General features: G+C 36.3%; 1 protein-coding gene across 1 annotated transcript in view; it reads right to left on the reverse strand.

The window, feature by feature from the left end:
• Positions 1 to 17617, reverse strand: part of CFAP47 (cilia and flagella associated protein 47) — a 506331-nt gene that overhangs the window by 327431 nt on the left and 161283 nt on the right. The window contains exons 27-29 of the mRNA XM_021681266.1: positions 14581 to 14681; positions 10217 to 10342; positions 8801 to 9032 (exon numbers count right to left, since the gene is read on the reverse strand). Coding sequence (XP_021536941.1) covers positions 8801 to 9032; positions 10217 to 10342; positions 14581 to 14681 — 459 coding nt within the window. The remainder of the gene's footprint in view (positions 1 to 8800; positions 9033 to 10216; positions 10343 to 14580; positions 14682 to 17617) is intronic.

Raw genomic sequence — 17617 nt, forward strand, 5'->3', positions numbered from 1 at the left:
AAGAAAAATACAGAAGAGTGAGCAAAGGAGAGGAGCCTCAAAGAATAAGGTAGTCACATAATGGAAAGGATATCGGTTGACAACTTTCCAAAACTGACAATAAAAAATCAAACCACAGATGAAAGAATCACTATGAATTGCAGTAAGAATAACTACAAAGAACAGGCTCTTTATGATGAAACATTTCCAAATGACCAAGAACATGTAAAAATTTTCTTAATAGCAAGAGCAGTAAGATGTCAGTTTAAACCACACCCATCAGAAAGAGCTAATATTGAAAAGACTGACAATATTAACTGTTTCTTACAATGCAGAGCAACTGGAACTTTCATTTATGACCTGTGGGAATGGAAATTGGTACAACCACCTTAGAAAATTGTTTAGAAGTAATTTCTAAAGGTGATCATATTTCTATCTTATGATCTGGCAATTTTAGTCTTAATATATATGCCTTTCAGAAATATGTACCAAAAGACATATTAAAATTTCTATAGCATTATTCATAATAGAAAAATCTAGAAGCCAGTGAAATGTCTATGAACAGAATGATTAAATAATAGAATATTCATACAATGGCCTCGTATGCAGGATTACTAATAATCAACTCTGAAATGCAAAAATGAATCATATGAACATAATACTGAGCAAAAGAAAATCCAGATACTACAAAAAAATGCAAACTGTATGATTCTTCCTACATAAAGTTCAAAAACAGAAAAAAACTAATCTTTGGTGTTAGAATTCAGGATAATGGTGACCTCTCTGGGAGATGGAAAGGGAGTTGGAAGGGGCAGGGATTCGGAGATATTAGCAGTGCTCTATTTCTTGGTCTAAGTGGTAGCTACACACATGTTCACATAGTTATAATTGTCTATATGTTACATGGTGACAAATATGATTAAAATTCAAAGAAACCTTAAACTCTGGAGTTTACAGATCTATGCTTGCATAATAAAACTTAAAAAAAAAAGTTAGGAAATGATTACCATAAAAATCAAGCTAGTAATTTCCTTTCAATTATAGAGATCTGGTAGGTTGTGTGGGTCATAAGAGGTTTCTGGGGTGCTGTCAAAGTGAAACCTGCATAGGGGTTTGCTCTAGGAGTAAAATGAGGGGTTGTACTTGGGTTTGTGAATCTTTCTCTATGTGTGTTTTATTTCATGATTTAAAAAGTCAAAAGGAGGGGCACCTGGGTGACTCAGTATGTTAAGTGTCTGCCTTCAGCTCAGGTCATGATCCCAGGGTCCTCAGATCGAGCTCCACATTGGGCTCCCTGTTTGTGGGGGGCCTGCTTCTCCCTCTCCTTCCTGCTCGTGCTCTCTCACTATCTCTCTCTCTCTCTCTCGCAAATAAAATAATTAAATCTTATAAATAAATAAATAAAATCATGAGGAAATAGCTTGGGTCTTCAAAGTTCCTCTAGAACCTGAAGACTGACTGAAATTAGCTAGGTAAAATTATTGTTCAGAGGACTGTTAATGGAAAAGGTGATATTGTTAGTGAATACCTGGATTGCCCACTGGAAGCACAAATTATGATGTATAAACTACAGTCTTTTCTTTAATAACTATATGCATGCATATCCCACAAATCTGAACTTTATGTGTCCACAATAGCCAAACTATGGAAAGAGCCAAGATGTCCATCAACAGATGAGTGGATAAAGAAGATGTGCCAAACTGGAATAATGAAATATTATGCAGCCATCAAAAAACCCGAAATCTTGCCATTTGCAACGACATGGATGGAACTAGAGGGTATTATGCTAAGCGAAATAAGTCAATCAGAGAATGACACGTATCATATGATCTCACTGATATGAGGAATTCTTAATCTCAGGAAACAAACTGAGGGTTGCTGGAGTGGTGGGGAGTGGGAGGGATGGGGTGGCTGGGTGACAGACATTGGGGAAGGTATGTGCTATGGTTAGAACTGTGAATTGTGTAAGACTGTTGAATCACAGACCTGTACCCCTGAAACAAATAATACATTATATGTTTAAAAAAAAAAAAAAAGACGATAGTAGGAAGGGAAAAATGAAGGGGCGGGGAAATCAGAGAGGGGGAGATGAACCATGAGAGACTATGGACTCTGAGAAACAAACTGAGGGTTCTAGAGGGGAGGGGGATGGGGGGATTGGTTAGCCTGGTGATGGGTATTAAAGAGGGCACATATTGAATGGAGCACTGGGTGTTATATGCAAACAATGAATGATGGAACACTACATTAAAAACTAATGATGTAATGTATGGTGATTAACATACCATAATAAAATAAAATTTTAAAAAATCTGGACTTTATGTTAATTAAAAGCTTGACAATTATTAACAATATTCCTTCTCCTCTTGTTTACATATTAGGATATTAAATGATTTTAAGTTTCTTATTCAATTATGAAAGTCCTCCTACTTTGGAGATTGAAAATATGCACAAGCAAAAGGCTCAATATACTTATGTCATGATCTATCTTTCCAGGTAAAGAAACCACCTACCACTTAATCACTATCACCAGTAAGCAAGTAATAAAATGGTTAAAGAAGGAAACTATCTTGAAAAGAATTATAAAATGATTCATTATTAACAGCAATGTGGAGCAATGAAAAAAACTCAAGGAAGCCAACTCTAATCAGTTACTTAACCACTTTTATTTTAACACTTTCAGTCTAAAGACACATTTTTGTGACTTTGTTGGACATGGCTGGCAGAAAGAAGAGGCAGGCTGCTCAGAAACGGAGGAGAAACTTTATGTTTATATTATTAAATTTATCAGTAATCTTGCCAGCAGCTCAAAGTGGCAAAGAAAAGGCATCACACACACACACACACACACACACACACACACACACACACTTTTTAGAAAACATTAGAACTTCCTACATCAAACTGGGGAAAAATCCTGTGTGAGGGAAGGGAAATATTGTTAATGAAATATCATTTGGTAAGTGCTTGGAAAAGATAGGTTTGTTCTTTTTTTTAAAGACTTTATTTATTTATTTGACAGAGAGAGACATAGCAAGAGAGGGAACACAAGCAGGGGGAGTGGGAGAGGGAGAAGCAGTCTTGCCACTGAGCAGGGAGCCCGATGAGGGACTCGATCCCAGGACCCTGGGATCATGACCTGAGCCAAAGGCAGATGCTTAATGACTGAGCCACCCAGGAAAAGATGGGTTTTAAATTTACCTTCCACTGTCAAATAGAAGAGTTAGTGAATACAATGAATGAAATCAGAAATATAGAACACTACTAACATAAATCCATAAATTTAATATTAACAGCTAATATTTATTGAATGCTTACTAGGTCCTATGTGCTATTCTGATAAAGAAATTACCTCTTCTAAATATCACAAGAACCCTATAAGGTAGGTATTATCATTACCTCCTTTTTACAAATGAGGAAACAGAGGCACTGAGAAAATATTTTATTTTGCATGCTGTCATTATGAATGGTAGGACATTCCAATGATTGACTTCCTGTGAGATTCTATATACTTACACTACATGCAAACTTCTGGGATAGAATGTAGCTTCAAAACAATTTGAGCCCTGCCCCCTAAGCTTCCTGACTGGCATTCCCAGATGTGTTCTCAGTGTGTGGCAGCTGGAAGGAGGTACATGTGGGAGCGGAAGTTCGGACCAGCACTGGTAAGTACTGCAATCACTTCTACCAGACGCAGTGGAATTGCCACCAGGATTTGAATGTTTCTGTGATCAGTTGCTCAGAGATCTTCCCAGTAGTGTTTGGAAAAAATGTTAATTCCCACAATTCATCCAACTTGAAGTAAGTGGACTATAATATTAAGTACATTCCCTCTGATGATTTCTGAAACATAAATTGTGTTCTTTTATATTTTTCAATAGCTATTTCCATCTTTTGGTGATTTGGGGAAGGGCTAAAAATAAATAATATTTAGGGGCCTCTAAGAATTGAAAACAGACTACTAATCAATAAAGGTAATTTCTTCATATAATTGGTTTCTGCTATTCCACCTGAATATCTCTCAAGTCAACAAATGAAATGGGCCATAATGCCTGTCTGCTGCAAATTGTTTGTAAAGAGTGAAATTACCTGAGATAATACACCAATAAAGCAGCATTTCTGACAACCTGTATCTGCAGGTTCAAGAAAGGTGATGCATAAATATGTCCAAATATGTCAATAATGTTAAAAGGAAAACAAAAAGTTTTTGATATCCACACCATACTTCACAATGATTTCTAGTCTTCCAGGCTATCCGTCCTGTAGTGAATGACTCTCCAGTGGGGGGTTATTGATATAATGCCAGGCAGTTCCACATTCCCTGTTAATATGGCTGACTTCACTAGAATTCACGGCTTGCCCAGGACTTTGAGCTTCACTTGATCTGAAATCCTAGACTTTAGCCTATAAACATTAGGATTACATAACTCTCCTCAGTTCTAGACTATTGTATTCTTAATCTTCTTGAACTGATATACCAACCATAGGTACTTAATAGTGCCCACTCTAAAGCCAAAGACAAAAATGCTAAATGGTGGAGCTCATGTCTTTCAAGTATTAAAGTTTCCTAAATCTTTTTTTTTTTTTAAGATTTTATTTATTTATTTGACAGAGAGAGACACAGCGAGAGAAGGAACACAAGCAGGGGGAGTGGGAGAGGGAGAAGCAGACTTCCCGCTGAGCAGGGAGCCTGATGCGGGGCTCGATCCCAGGACCCTGGGATCATGACCTGAGCCGAAGGCAGATGCTTAACGACTGAGCCACCCAGGTGCCCCAATCTTTTTTTTTTTTTAAAGATTTTATTTATTTGACAGAGAGAGACACAGCAAGAGAGGGAACACAAGCAGGGGGAGTGGGAGAGGGAGAAGCAGGCTTCCTGCAGAGCAGGGAGCCTGATGTGGGGCTCGATCCCAGGACCCTGGGATCATGACCTGAGCTGAAGGCAGACGCTTAACGACTGAGCCACCCAGGGGTCCCTAAAGTTTCCTAAATCTTAATCTGATTCTGTAATAATTGGCAAGTGGCATAATGCTTAAAAGTACTAGCTCTGGGGTAGAATGCTTGGGTTCAAATCCTGGCTCTACTATTTATCAGCTGAGTGACCTTGGAAAAGTTACTAATTCTCTCTGCCTCAGTTTCTCATCAGTAAAGTGGGGATAATAATAGTACCTACCTCACAGGGTCATTATAAAGAATAAGTGAATTAATACCCACAAAGCACATATAATTATGCCTTGTTCATAGTAAGAGTCCAATACATATGAACGATTATCATTAATAAAATACCATCACAAAATTATTTTTAAAGGAACAAGGTAAGAGACATATTGCCAAGCAAGTTCAGTAGGGCATGGATTACTAGACCACAATAGTGAAAGCAATAACAAAAATGATAGGTCATTAAGGTGGAATAAATGGAAGAGTAAAACTGTGGAAAACTATGAGAAGGAAGATCAACTTTCTATTCAAGATGATAAAATGAACATCTGTGCTTATCTTCTCTCCCTCTCAAAATATTCCTGAAATGTCAGAAAGACTAGAGACCTGTAACAACACTAAAGTTGGGAAAAGAGCAATTAGTATACCAACAACTCTGAAGAAAATCTATAAAACAAAGAATGGATGGAATTGTACTGACGAATAAATTAAAATGATGGACTGCATAGCAGTAGGCTACAGGGGAAAAGGACACCATTTTTCTGAAAGGAACATAAGAGAGTCACCAAGATTACAGCTGGCAGATACAGAGGAAGGAAGTGACCTTCAGTACAGTAACCATGATGATTAATTCAAGTACTATATTTGGAAGAGATATTTGAGAAGGCAGGCATCCAAAACACAAAAACAGGATGCTATTATGAAAGAAATGGATGGATGGATGGATGGATGGATGGAAGGAAGGAAGGAAGGAAGGAAGGAAGGAAAGGAAGGATGGATAACACAGAGTTCCTGAAAAACAAACTATAAACACCAATTTAAAAATTTTATACAGGACTGGAAGAGCAAATGAAGAAGATCTACAAACATAAGGTACACCTGGGAGGCTCAGTCGGTTAAGCATCCAACTCTCAGTTTGGGCTCAGGTCATGATCTAAGGGTCGTGGGTTTGAGCCCCACGTCGGGCTCCAAGCTCAGCAGGGAGTCTGCTTGAGATTCTTTCTCTCCCTCTCTCTCTGCCCCTCTCCCTGCTTGTGTTCACATGCACGCTCTCTCTCTCTAATAAATAAATAAATAAAATATTTTTTAAAAAAGAAGGTTTACAAACATAAGAAAGCAAAGACAGAAAAAGATAAAAATCATAGGACAAAATTGAAAGTGGTATAAAGGATCAGGCATGCAGATGCACCATCATTCTAAAAAGAGATTAAGAGAGAGAGAATAGAGAACAAGAGAGGGCAGGAAAGAGGAGGGAGGGGAGAATAGTCAAAAGATGAGTTTTCTAAGTAAAAGGGCCTAATGAATAGCAAGGATATTCAATGATATAAAATATTCCCACAGTCAGATTTTATTTCATAAATTGCAGATTAGCAAGGAAATGGGAACCATAAAATAATTCTGAAAGAATGAACATGATACTCACAAAATATGAAATCAGACTTCTCATAAAAAAACTGAGTGAGTCCAGATAATGGGGTAATGTAGGAAACACTGAGCGTGGGGGTTCAAAGACTGGCAACATTATATTACCTTGAAAATATCCTCTTAGCCTGAGAGTCCATGATTCAAAGATTTCAAATAATGAATTAGCAGTGAATAACACTGTTACTTGGACAAAGTTTTTATTTATTTAAGATATTTGGTTTGGGGCAGCTTTCTTCCTAGGGTTAGAGAGGTCCCCGTATTCCTCTAGAACTATGTTTCCCCAAGCAGTACCCAATGACATGAATGAGTACCCACCTATCAAAATAGCAAGGTATTCAACTCTGTCAGTTAAAAACCAGACCAGCAATGTAACTCATTAGTAGGGATATAAAATAGAAAACTTACTAGAAAATCACCCAAAAATAAAGCAGATTTTTAAAAGCTTATATTATTTGATCCAGTGATAACACTCTGAAATCCTTCCTATGTAACATCCAGAAATATCTGCTACTATTTACAAACAGATATATTGAATCTTGGCATTGTTTACATTAGGAAAATATAGAACAAAATAACATAATTAAATACCCCCAAGTTAATGAGAATGTGCAAGTATATAAAGATGCATAAATTCAATAACATATCATACAACAAATTAGCAACTGTTACAGTAAAAATATACAGAAAATAAAAATTAAGATCACAAGCTCTATAAAAAACAACAAAAATGAGAATGCCTAATAGCAAAAATTCTGGGATGCATCCAACATGAAATAAAGACATAAATGTATAGACCTGAAAATAATTAAGCATACAAGTCAAGTTTAAAGAAATGAATTTTAAAGAAAAAATCAGCATTAAATGATTTAGAAAACATAGAAATGGATAAATTAATTCAAAAATTTATTCATCACAGGAGACATAAAAGTATAATATGTATAATAAAAATTAGATAAAAATTATAAATGAGAAAGAGACTATGAACATATAAACAATAATACTAGTAGTCACTACTGTCAGATAATGAATTTTAAATGTCCGATCAATGATCTTCCTTAAAATGAAAATAAATCATTAAAATTTACTCAAAATAGACACAATTTTCAGTAGAACAAACAGCAAGGCAGAAAACTAAAAAGTTATTAACAGAATAACTTCTCTAAAAATATTCCCTGGAGTCAGATGATTTTATGATCAAGCCTGTAAATTTTCAGTGTACCTGCTGTATTAATTTTCCCCCAGCATAGGTAAAGATGAAATATTAGCTAATTCATTCTATGAAGCTGATATTGTCCCATTAATCTAAAAAACTGAAAAAGATAACTTAAAGGAAAACTATAGATTTAGCATAACCTAACTCCCTCCTGAATATAGACGCAAAAATGCTACTATAGCTCTTCTAGCTACAGAGATGAAGTCCTCGCCCCTATGGTGCCAGCAAACCACCCCAAACTCTGAGAAAGGAGGTAGAACTGTGAGAACCACTACAGCAGCAACGTGAACCAAGGGAGGTGCTAAATTCCAATTTAAATTAATAACAGAATTAAGTGACTTGATATAAACCAATGCAGTTTACCTACTTTAGATATGCTGAGTACTAAAAAGTCCATGAAAGAGGGAAGGAAATGTACTGTCTACCTGACCACACTCCAGATCGAGAGCTGATAGTTCCTTTATATGTACCCATGAAGTTTCCAAAGTTTTCAGATTTAAAACGGCTTTTCTTACCCATAGTTTACCCGTTGTCATTTGACAGATGAGGAAAGTGAGGTTCAGAGATTTTAAATACTGACCTCAAATCATGCAATGTTTAGAAGAAATAAAAAATAGATACCTATAGCAGGGGAGCCTCTGTGGTTCAGTCAGTTAAGCTCTTGGTTTCGGCTCAGGTCATGATCTCAGGGTCCTCGGGTCATGCCCTGTGTGGCGACCCATCTGGGGCTCTGCACTCAGCCCAGTCTGTTCGAGATCCTCTCCCTCCGCCCTTCCCCTCGCGTGCACGCAGGTACACGCACTCCCTCTCTAATAAATAAACAAATCTTTATTTTTTAAAAAAAGTATACCTATACCAAAGAATTTATATTTGCGTCCTTTTGCTTTTCTTAAAGTAGCCTCCTCCTAATTTACCAGCGTAGAATAAATCATTTAACATTGTGTTTCACATAAAACCACCCCAATGAGTAGACTATATTTTATTATATGATACAAAGCAAGTTTTAGAGAAACACATAGCTGTTACCTTCTAATTGTTTCTGGAATAGAAAGAGAATGGGGTCCTTCAGGCCAGCCGAAGAGACTGAACCAGGTCTGAGCAGCATTTACAACCTTCTCAAAGAAGACATACGCCTTTGTTCCTTCTTCAGGAGAAAACCAATGCTCATTTTTCTCCTCCTTTTCCATAGATCTATCATTGTCTTTCTTTGATGTTTTACTTTTGCCTGAGTTCAGCCTTTCATGTATTATTTCAATTCCTAAAATTCACATTTGTTTGTAAAAAAAGGTTACATCACCATAGAGTAAAATAATCCTGTCAGCTATTGCTATTCGTATGCAGACAAATAAAGCTCATTTTACAAATTATGCTAGGTTCTCAAAGAAATTCTGAGTCAATTTACTGTATCTTGAAAACAAGAAAATAGATTTATTTTCAAATACGTAACAGAAATACTTTAAAAATGGTAGAATTTCAATAAAGAAACCATTAAATTTTCTTCTTCTTGCCATAATGGTATGTGTAAACATGCCCCAAAGTGGAATGTTTCATTTTCAATTACACATGTAAAATATTTTGACCATTCTTCAATTCTACTTAATAGAATTAAGCCTTAGATGGAAAACTTACAGAAACAAAATATTGGTTTCATATTCAAAATGACTTTTTATCCAAGTGAAGCACTTTAATAAAACAAAACGTTTCAAGGTAGAGAAATTTTCAAGGATACAAAATGCTTTTATATTTTTTTTCACAAATATCTATGTAAGGGCACAAGCACACAGTCATTTAAAAACCTCACAATACTTAATTTAGTTTGGTCCATTCAATAAACAGGAAAATTTTCAATATTACCCATATCCAGAGAAAGGAATATTTGAATAGTTAATTACAAATGATAATACCAAATTCATATCTTTATCTATTTATCTGTGCTCATCTCTTTCTAAGATAGGTAATACTGGGTCCAGCTAAATAATTGGCAGACAAACCCATAGTTTGGCAGTTCTCAGACTGCAGAGAGAGTAGCTGGGATGTCACGGCAAATTTAGAGGGGCTCTACAGAATATTTAACATTTTAGTTAAATATCACTACTGCATTTGTTGGATATCATATGAATTACTAGTCTTAGGTTTTTCAACCAAAACATTTAATAAAGGGAATTGCTTGGCACATCTTTTGACCTAGGGGAAAAGTAAGATACTAAGTATACTGTGTATACTGATACTAAGTATACTGTGAACAAAAAACATTGGAGAATCTCTGCTCCACATCATTGGAGAGAGCTCCCAAAGCAGATGACCCACTTAAAACTAATTAAAAATTCATGTTTTACTTCATGGATTTCTTCTTCCCTGAAGCCCAAGTTTTCAATTCAATAATATTAAACAGATCATGTTAAGAAGTGGGTTTGCTCGGGACAATATATATTTGCCACATACCAACAAATAATCTTCTCTCTGCAGGCTCAGCATCATTAAATTTAGTAGGAGCAGGAGAGGATAAAGCAGCTTCTTGGTAGGGAAGCAAAACATTGTCTCTATTCTTCAAAGAACTGTCATCCTTATCTACAAATGATACATTGGAACACAGTAAGTCAACAAGCATTTGTGAGCTCACTCTCAAATTACTGAATCTGAATTTCATAATTTTCTATATTATATATAATAAATATGTATATATATATAGAGAGAGAGAGAGAGAGAGTAAAAAAATTTTTTTAAGTATAAATGTCCATACTTAAAATAAGATGTCAAGGAAAAGACTGTAAAAGCTGATATGGTTTTCTGAACTGAATTAATTTTATTCAACAAGGCCATTATTATGGCATATCAAAGTTTTTGGACAATGAACAATGCTCAACTTTAGGATAAACAAAGATATCTAAACCATTTTAAATGTTTCTACACCAAAATTTTTGGATTCTATATGGTGCTCAAAATTGAATATAAGAAGAGCATCACTAACAAAAGTAATTTCTTCCTAGTTAATTTTCTGAAATGAAATCACTGCTTGGTTATGAGTTGACACCATTTTGCATGGCTTTCAATCTCTATTCCAGTTAGAGTTGTCTGTATATACACTAGAATTTGCCACCATGGTAATCTGAGCCCAACCAAAGGCAATGTTAAGAAAAGGCAGTATGTGTGAATGGGATATTACTCAGTCATCAGAAAGGATGAATACCCACCACTTACATCAACATGGATGGGACTGGAGGGGATTTGCCAAGTGAAATAAGTCAAGCAGAGAAAGACAATCATCTATGGTTTCACTCATATGTGGAACAAAAGCAATAGCACGGAGGACCTAGGGGAAGGGAGGGAAAACTGAGGAGGGAGAAATCACAGAGGGAGACGAGCCATAAGAGACTATGGACTCCTGGAAAGAAACTGAGGGTTTCAGAGGAGAGGGGAGTGGGGAGATGGGGTAACTGGGTGATGGGTATTGAAGAGGGCACATGTTGTGATGACCACTGGGTGTTATATGCAACTAATGAATCACTGAACACTACATCAAAAACTAATGATGTACTCTACAGTGGCTAACTGAACATAATAAAAAAATAATAATAATAAAAGAAGAAAGAAAGAAAGAAAAGGCAGTATATGTGAACTAAGGCCAGATTATCTATTTGTCTATCTATCATCTATCTATCATCTATTTTCTATCTATTCACACATATGTATATGTATATGCACATACATATATGCATAATGTAATTCTGTCAGAAAAGCATAGCCTTTGCAGTTAGAAATTTCTGATTTGAAATCTTGGCACTACAACTCCTGAGCTATTCAACTACGGGGATGTTATATAAGTTCTCTGAAACAGGTTTTTATCCATGAAATGACACCAAAGGTTCTGAGCTCATGAATCTGTTGTAAGGGTTACTTTACAGGCAATAACACAGATAAGTAAGCTGGCATATACTAAGTTCCTTCCATTTTTTCAATACAAAGCCAATCAGAATTTACCAGAGAATGTGCTTATCTCTGCAATGCTATACCACTACAGACTTCATAAAAATGAGCCTTAGAAAATTCAATGATAGAATGATTCATTGTGGATGCACTAGGCAATATCTTTTCAATTTACCATCAAATAATAAAAAGTTCCTAGTGGGGTGCAAACCCACATCTGTACTCTTCAACTAAAGGCAATGATTCATACATTAGCTTATATTCAGCATATTAGCTCAAACAAGTAAATCATACTGCTTTACTTTTTGAAATACTTAATGTGTTTTAAGATTTCACCTTTACTGAACATATCATACTCTAGAGCACAGTAGCTAAGTGTGTACGCTCTGAGGTATTACAAATTTGGTTAGAATTCCCTGGGGTAAGCTGCTCAAACTCTTTATGACTCAGTTTGTTAATCTGTAAAGTGAAATTAATAAGAATATCGCACTCAGTTGTTGGGGGCACTAAATGAAATAACAAATATAAGGCACTTAGCAGAGTACCCTGTGCCTGGGAAGCATTAAATATATATTATAAATTTTACTGTACATATTTCTAAAGATACTTTAGAATATTTAAAAATCATGTCTTTCTATGGTAATATTTACTGAAATGGATGCATTATTTTTAATCTGCAGATTTCATACTCAATTATCATACAAGCACTAAGATTCTATTCATATTTTAGCTTTTAAAGAAATAGCAATATTTTATACAGTAACTCCTCATTACTTTTTTGGAGGATATTGTGAAAAATATAAAAGTGTTAAAGTAATAATAATAATAGCAGTTATGATAGCAATAATAATAAAATGATGATAATAGTAATGATAATAATTTCCAGGTATTTCCTCCATGAGTCCTCACAAAAACCTTTTGAAATAGATATTGTTAGCATCCTATTATTCTCCTACCATGCACATTTTGTTAAATAACAGGTGTTTGAGGATCTGAGAATTAACGGTAAAAGCATATGGCAAAATGGTGAGATTAGAACACAAAATAGAATTTCCACCCAGGTTCTGTGATACTCATCCACTGCTCTTTCTGTTGTGTTGTATTAGCTGAAATCTGCCCCCTTCCCAAGTATTTTAGAAGAATACAAAAATATAACATCAAGATCGGTCAGAAAATCTTTTAATTTTTGAGAATGTGTATAAAATTTGTAATATATATGTGCTCAGAAGGAACAGTCAGAGAGGTGAGAAGGACCCCAGGGAAGTACAGTATGTGGAAGTCCAGAGGGAGTCTGATGAGAGGTTGGGGATGAGGGGTGAGGTGGACAACAGTGTAAGATGCTGCTCAGTTGCGGGGTAACAGCAGTATAATGGCAGAATGTTCTGCCTCACCCCTGACATGTCCTTCCTGTTAAAGGAAGCTATGGTACTCTAATTATTTAGTTTCCTTTGCTAATTTTCTCCCCATGTCTGGGAAATCAAGTGGCTTATCTGATTGGTAAATTTGCCAAGATTAAATCAGGAACACAAGGCCTGGATTCACCTTTTTTCTCTTTGGGAACAAGCCTATCCACTGAGAGGATATAGTCTCCTCTTTCTTCCCTGTTGTCATCCTGCACAGGCCCCCAAAGAAGCTAAGAGGGAGGCATGATTTGAAGAGCAAGAGTAAGCAAGGTTAGCTAATTAAGCAAGGTGTCTGGATGAAGGGATTCAGATGGAGGAATGGCCTAAATCAGGAGAGAGTCTTGCCTCTCCCAGCTTTGTGACAGGAGAGATGAGGGGTTCCAAACATGCTTGGTATTTGGAAGTTCGGAGTATTCCTGCCTGATGGTCTCTATTTCTTCTGAAAAGTTACAGAAAAGGTCATGCTCTGAGACTGAGGCAGAACAGGACTGAACAGATTTCACAGGAGTGGCAAACACTTGAAGAAGCAAGTGGAGAATAGGAGAAAACTGGTTACAAACACGGAAAAGATCTCCAATTCAACCCTGAAACTTAAGGCCTTGACAATCTACACAGATGGAATGTTTTCCCACTCCTTATCCTTTCTCCTCCTCTGAGATTTACTCCATCAATCATTCACCTCTGTGTCTTGCATTCCAAATTTCTCAGCTCAGTAGTTTCTCTTCTGTTGTTCTCAGTTTCTCACCATTTCCCCTGCAGCAACTCCCAGCCGGCCTACTGACCGCTGTCTTTCCCATTTTAATTCAACTCTCATCCAAACAATTGTTCCCTTTCTAAATCACTGATACTCAGAAATCACAGAAGGTTCCCACTATTATAGAATAAAGGGTGCAGCCCATCAGACCCCCATGCTTTTGCTACATGGCCCTTTGCCCAGATTATGCTGTTCAAGATCATTTGTCAAACTCTACACAGATGTCATCTCTTCTATAAAGTTATCCCAGACCCCAAAAGTCAGCATTAGCCTCTGCACCACACCCACTTTTCCAACACTGCAATTGGCTCTTACTTCAATCTTCTTTGTATTTATGTATTTGTGTCTTACACTAGATTTTCAGCTTTTGCAATTAGAAACACAGCCATATTCTGCTCTCAAGGCTAAATACAGATCCTAGAAATGGCGAGAGTTTAACAAATATTTATTAATTTTTTTTTAAGATTTTATTTATTTGACAGAGCGTGCGCGCAAGCACAAGCAGGGGGAGCTGTAGAGGGAGAGGGAGAAGCAGGAAGCCCAACACAGGGCTCGATCCCAGGACCCTGGATCATGACCTGAGCAGAAGGCAGACACTTAACTGACTGAGCCACCCAGGCGCCCCACATCTGTTAATTTTAAAGTCACATTATTTCCAGGTGTCGACCTTGGACAACAAGAACATACACGGTGAGAATAGGAGACAACAGTCATATCTAACTTACCATCCTTTAAAACAATTGTTTGCTTATCAAGATGAGTTGCCATATATGGGTAAATGGTAAGAAGACAGTTTTCTGCTGTTGCAGTAACTGGAAGCAAAAACCTAAAAGTGAAAACATTGCATTTCAATAAAATAAAATTGTCAGATGCAGTAAATACAATGAAATATTTTTTAAGTACCCAAGATGGCTTAAATGATCAAGACATGAATTATTCATCATTTTTCTTTCCACCTGCTTTGTTTTTCATAACCATCTACTGTAACTACTGTAATGGTTTAAGACTATTTACTTCTAAAGCTTTTAACAGAGATGGTTAATTTCACTGTCAAGTGTGCTCTAGAACACTGCTTGTAATTATACAGGTTCACAAACAGATTCAGGAAGTTTTAGAACTGAAGGAGCCTCAGAGTGAATTTACTCACCTTCTTCTTTTGTAGAATCCCTGACGAACAGTATCTAGCCTCAGCTGACACTACGAGGGAGACACTACCAGAGTGACACTCATGCCTCAGAGACAACCCATTTCATATTTGGAGAGCTCTAACTTCAGACATTCTGTTTCAGGGCAACAGGGAACAAAATCTATGATCTGAGCCCTGTTACAGTCCTTCAAATACTTAAAAACAGTCATTGTATCTTCTCTAGGTTTTCTCTTCTTCAAACTGAAAACATTTAGAACATTCAAGGTTTCTTTCAACTACAAGGTCTCCAGAAATTTCACACACCATCTGCCTTCTTCAGATGATCTTTTATTTTGTGTTTGTCCTTTAAATGTATCTGAGAACTGAAAACAATGCTATAAAAGTTATTCAACCACTAGAGTATTAATCCCTTCCACAACCTACACACTATTAAACTATTTTATAAAAGCATTGTGAACATTCTTATCAATAAGAGCCACAAAATACTCTAAGATTATATTGGGCCTGTCCAATTTATGTGACAACTCTGTCCTTGCCCAACTTTTTTTAAAGTAGGTTCTTACCCAACAGGGGGCTGGAACTCACAACCTCGAGATTAAAAGTCACACACTCTACCGATGGAGCCAATCAGGCGTCCCCAACTGATCTTTTAACACAAGTACTGTATTTTTTTATTTATTTTTAAAGATTTTATTTATTCATCAGAGACAGAGAGAGAGGCAGAGGGAGAAGCAGGCTCCCCGCTGAGCAGGGAGCCCGATGCGGCACTCGATCCCAGGACCCTGGGACCACGACCCGAGCTGAAGGCAAACGCTCAACCATCTGAGCCACCCAGGCGGCCCCAGAAGTACTATATTTTATATCTATACCACTGTAATATTGGATTATTGGCTTAATTTCTGCATTATAGTAATGATCAAGATAATTAATAATAATCTATCATATCAGTCCTTCTATGTAGTTTATGGTCACTGAAAAGGTGAAATAACAAATTCTGTGTTATAATCCAAGTTGATACAAATAAAATATAGAATAGGATAAAACTAAGAAAAACTTTGTAGCTGAAATATAATGAGCTGTCAGGAACATTAAAATAAACATGTTATATGTAAATGAATTGACTTTCACCTCAGTTCTGCATATTTTTTCATAAGGAATGCATTATGTTTTTCTCTTTACCTACTGACGTGCATTAAAATATTATGCAAACTATATATATTCAACATTGTCTTATGTGACCAACCCTGATCATTCCATTCCATCATCCTAAACACATGTTTGGATGACACAGATTGCCCTTGTCAGGATTAAATTGTAGTTCTATATTATAATTGTTTTTTTTCGATAGGATGCCCTTCTTAAGGTGAAATTTAAAATTCCTTGATAGCATGAATCATTACTTCTATATACTATGTATTTATGCTACATGTAGTGATCAATCAAAATTCCATTAACTGCCCAACTAATATTTTTCAGATTAAATAACATAGTTTATCCATAGATACCATCATCATTGTTATCTTAGAACCAAAAACGCTTTCTGCTTTAACAGTGATTACAGAAAGAGAAAAAACAGAAAGGAAAAAAGACTTCTCCAACAAATGGTGTGGCTGCTCCTGCCCTTATGTCCTTATCTCCTAGGATGTAATTTCTTTGTGCTGGGCTCCCACCCTCTGGGTGGGCATGGTGGGGTAAGTGTAACCTTCAAGGACCAGTGTTGGATTGCTAGAGCTGCTGAAAGCTTCAATTGCCTTGGGAGTTTAGGGTCCCCTGGGTAATGCCATAGCCAATGCCTGTGCAGGGCAGGAGTTTAAAAGAACAGGTTCTTTGCTTCAAATAGGACACAAACTCTGTGGTGTAACTTCATCTCCAGAGGATCCCATGGGATCAAGCTGAGGTTGGGACTCTGACTCAAATTTCATTTTATTTAGGATGACTGATTCCGTGTTCTGCTTCCCCTACCTTGTTTTTTCCTGGCAGTCCTTCCTTAATAAACCACATATCCATGAATCTTCATCTAAAAGTCAGCTTGTGGACAACCCCTACCCAAGACAACAACCAAATGAACCAAATGAATGCTACTGCTTAAAAGTATCAGAACTAAAGAAAATACAGAACTAAAGAAAATAAGGTTGAACTAAAATTCATTTGGAGAATGAAATGGGAATATTGTAATTTTTCCTCTTATAAAACTAGTTTGTTGCAGATGATAACACTGATTTCAGATACTCCTCAGAGTAAAGAATGACCAACGTATACAAAATTCATTTGACTACATTCTTCTATGGAGCACATGATATAGAAATTATACAACTTGCACAGCATGGGAATATGGGCACTTTATACATTAATATCATCATTATTAAAAATACATTAAAACAGAAAAGGGACTTGCAACCAACAATATTAATACGCTACATTTAACAAAAATATTTCTGGGAAAATAGGGCACCTTATCAGAGAATACTGGTATTATTTATGGATTCTCTATACCAATCCATATAGCCAGGAACCATTTGTGGTAGAGAATTTACTCTAAAAATACTCAAAATTACAGTAACAGTAAAATGACTATAACACTGTACAGTAACAGTGAAGTGACTCTGACATTATGG

This window comes from Neomonachus schauinslandi, chromosome X (genome assembly GCF_002201575.2).
Source record: "Neomonachus schauinslandi chromosome X, ASM220157v2, whole genome shotgun sequence".
Classification (NCBI taxonomy): Eukaryota; Metazoa; Chordata; class Mammalia; order Carnivora; family Phocidae; genus Neomonachus; species Neomonachus schauinslandi.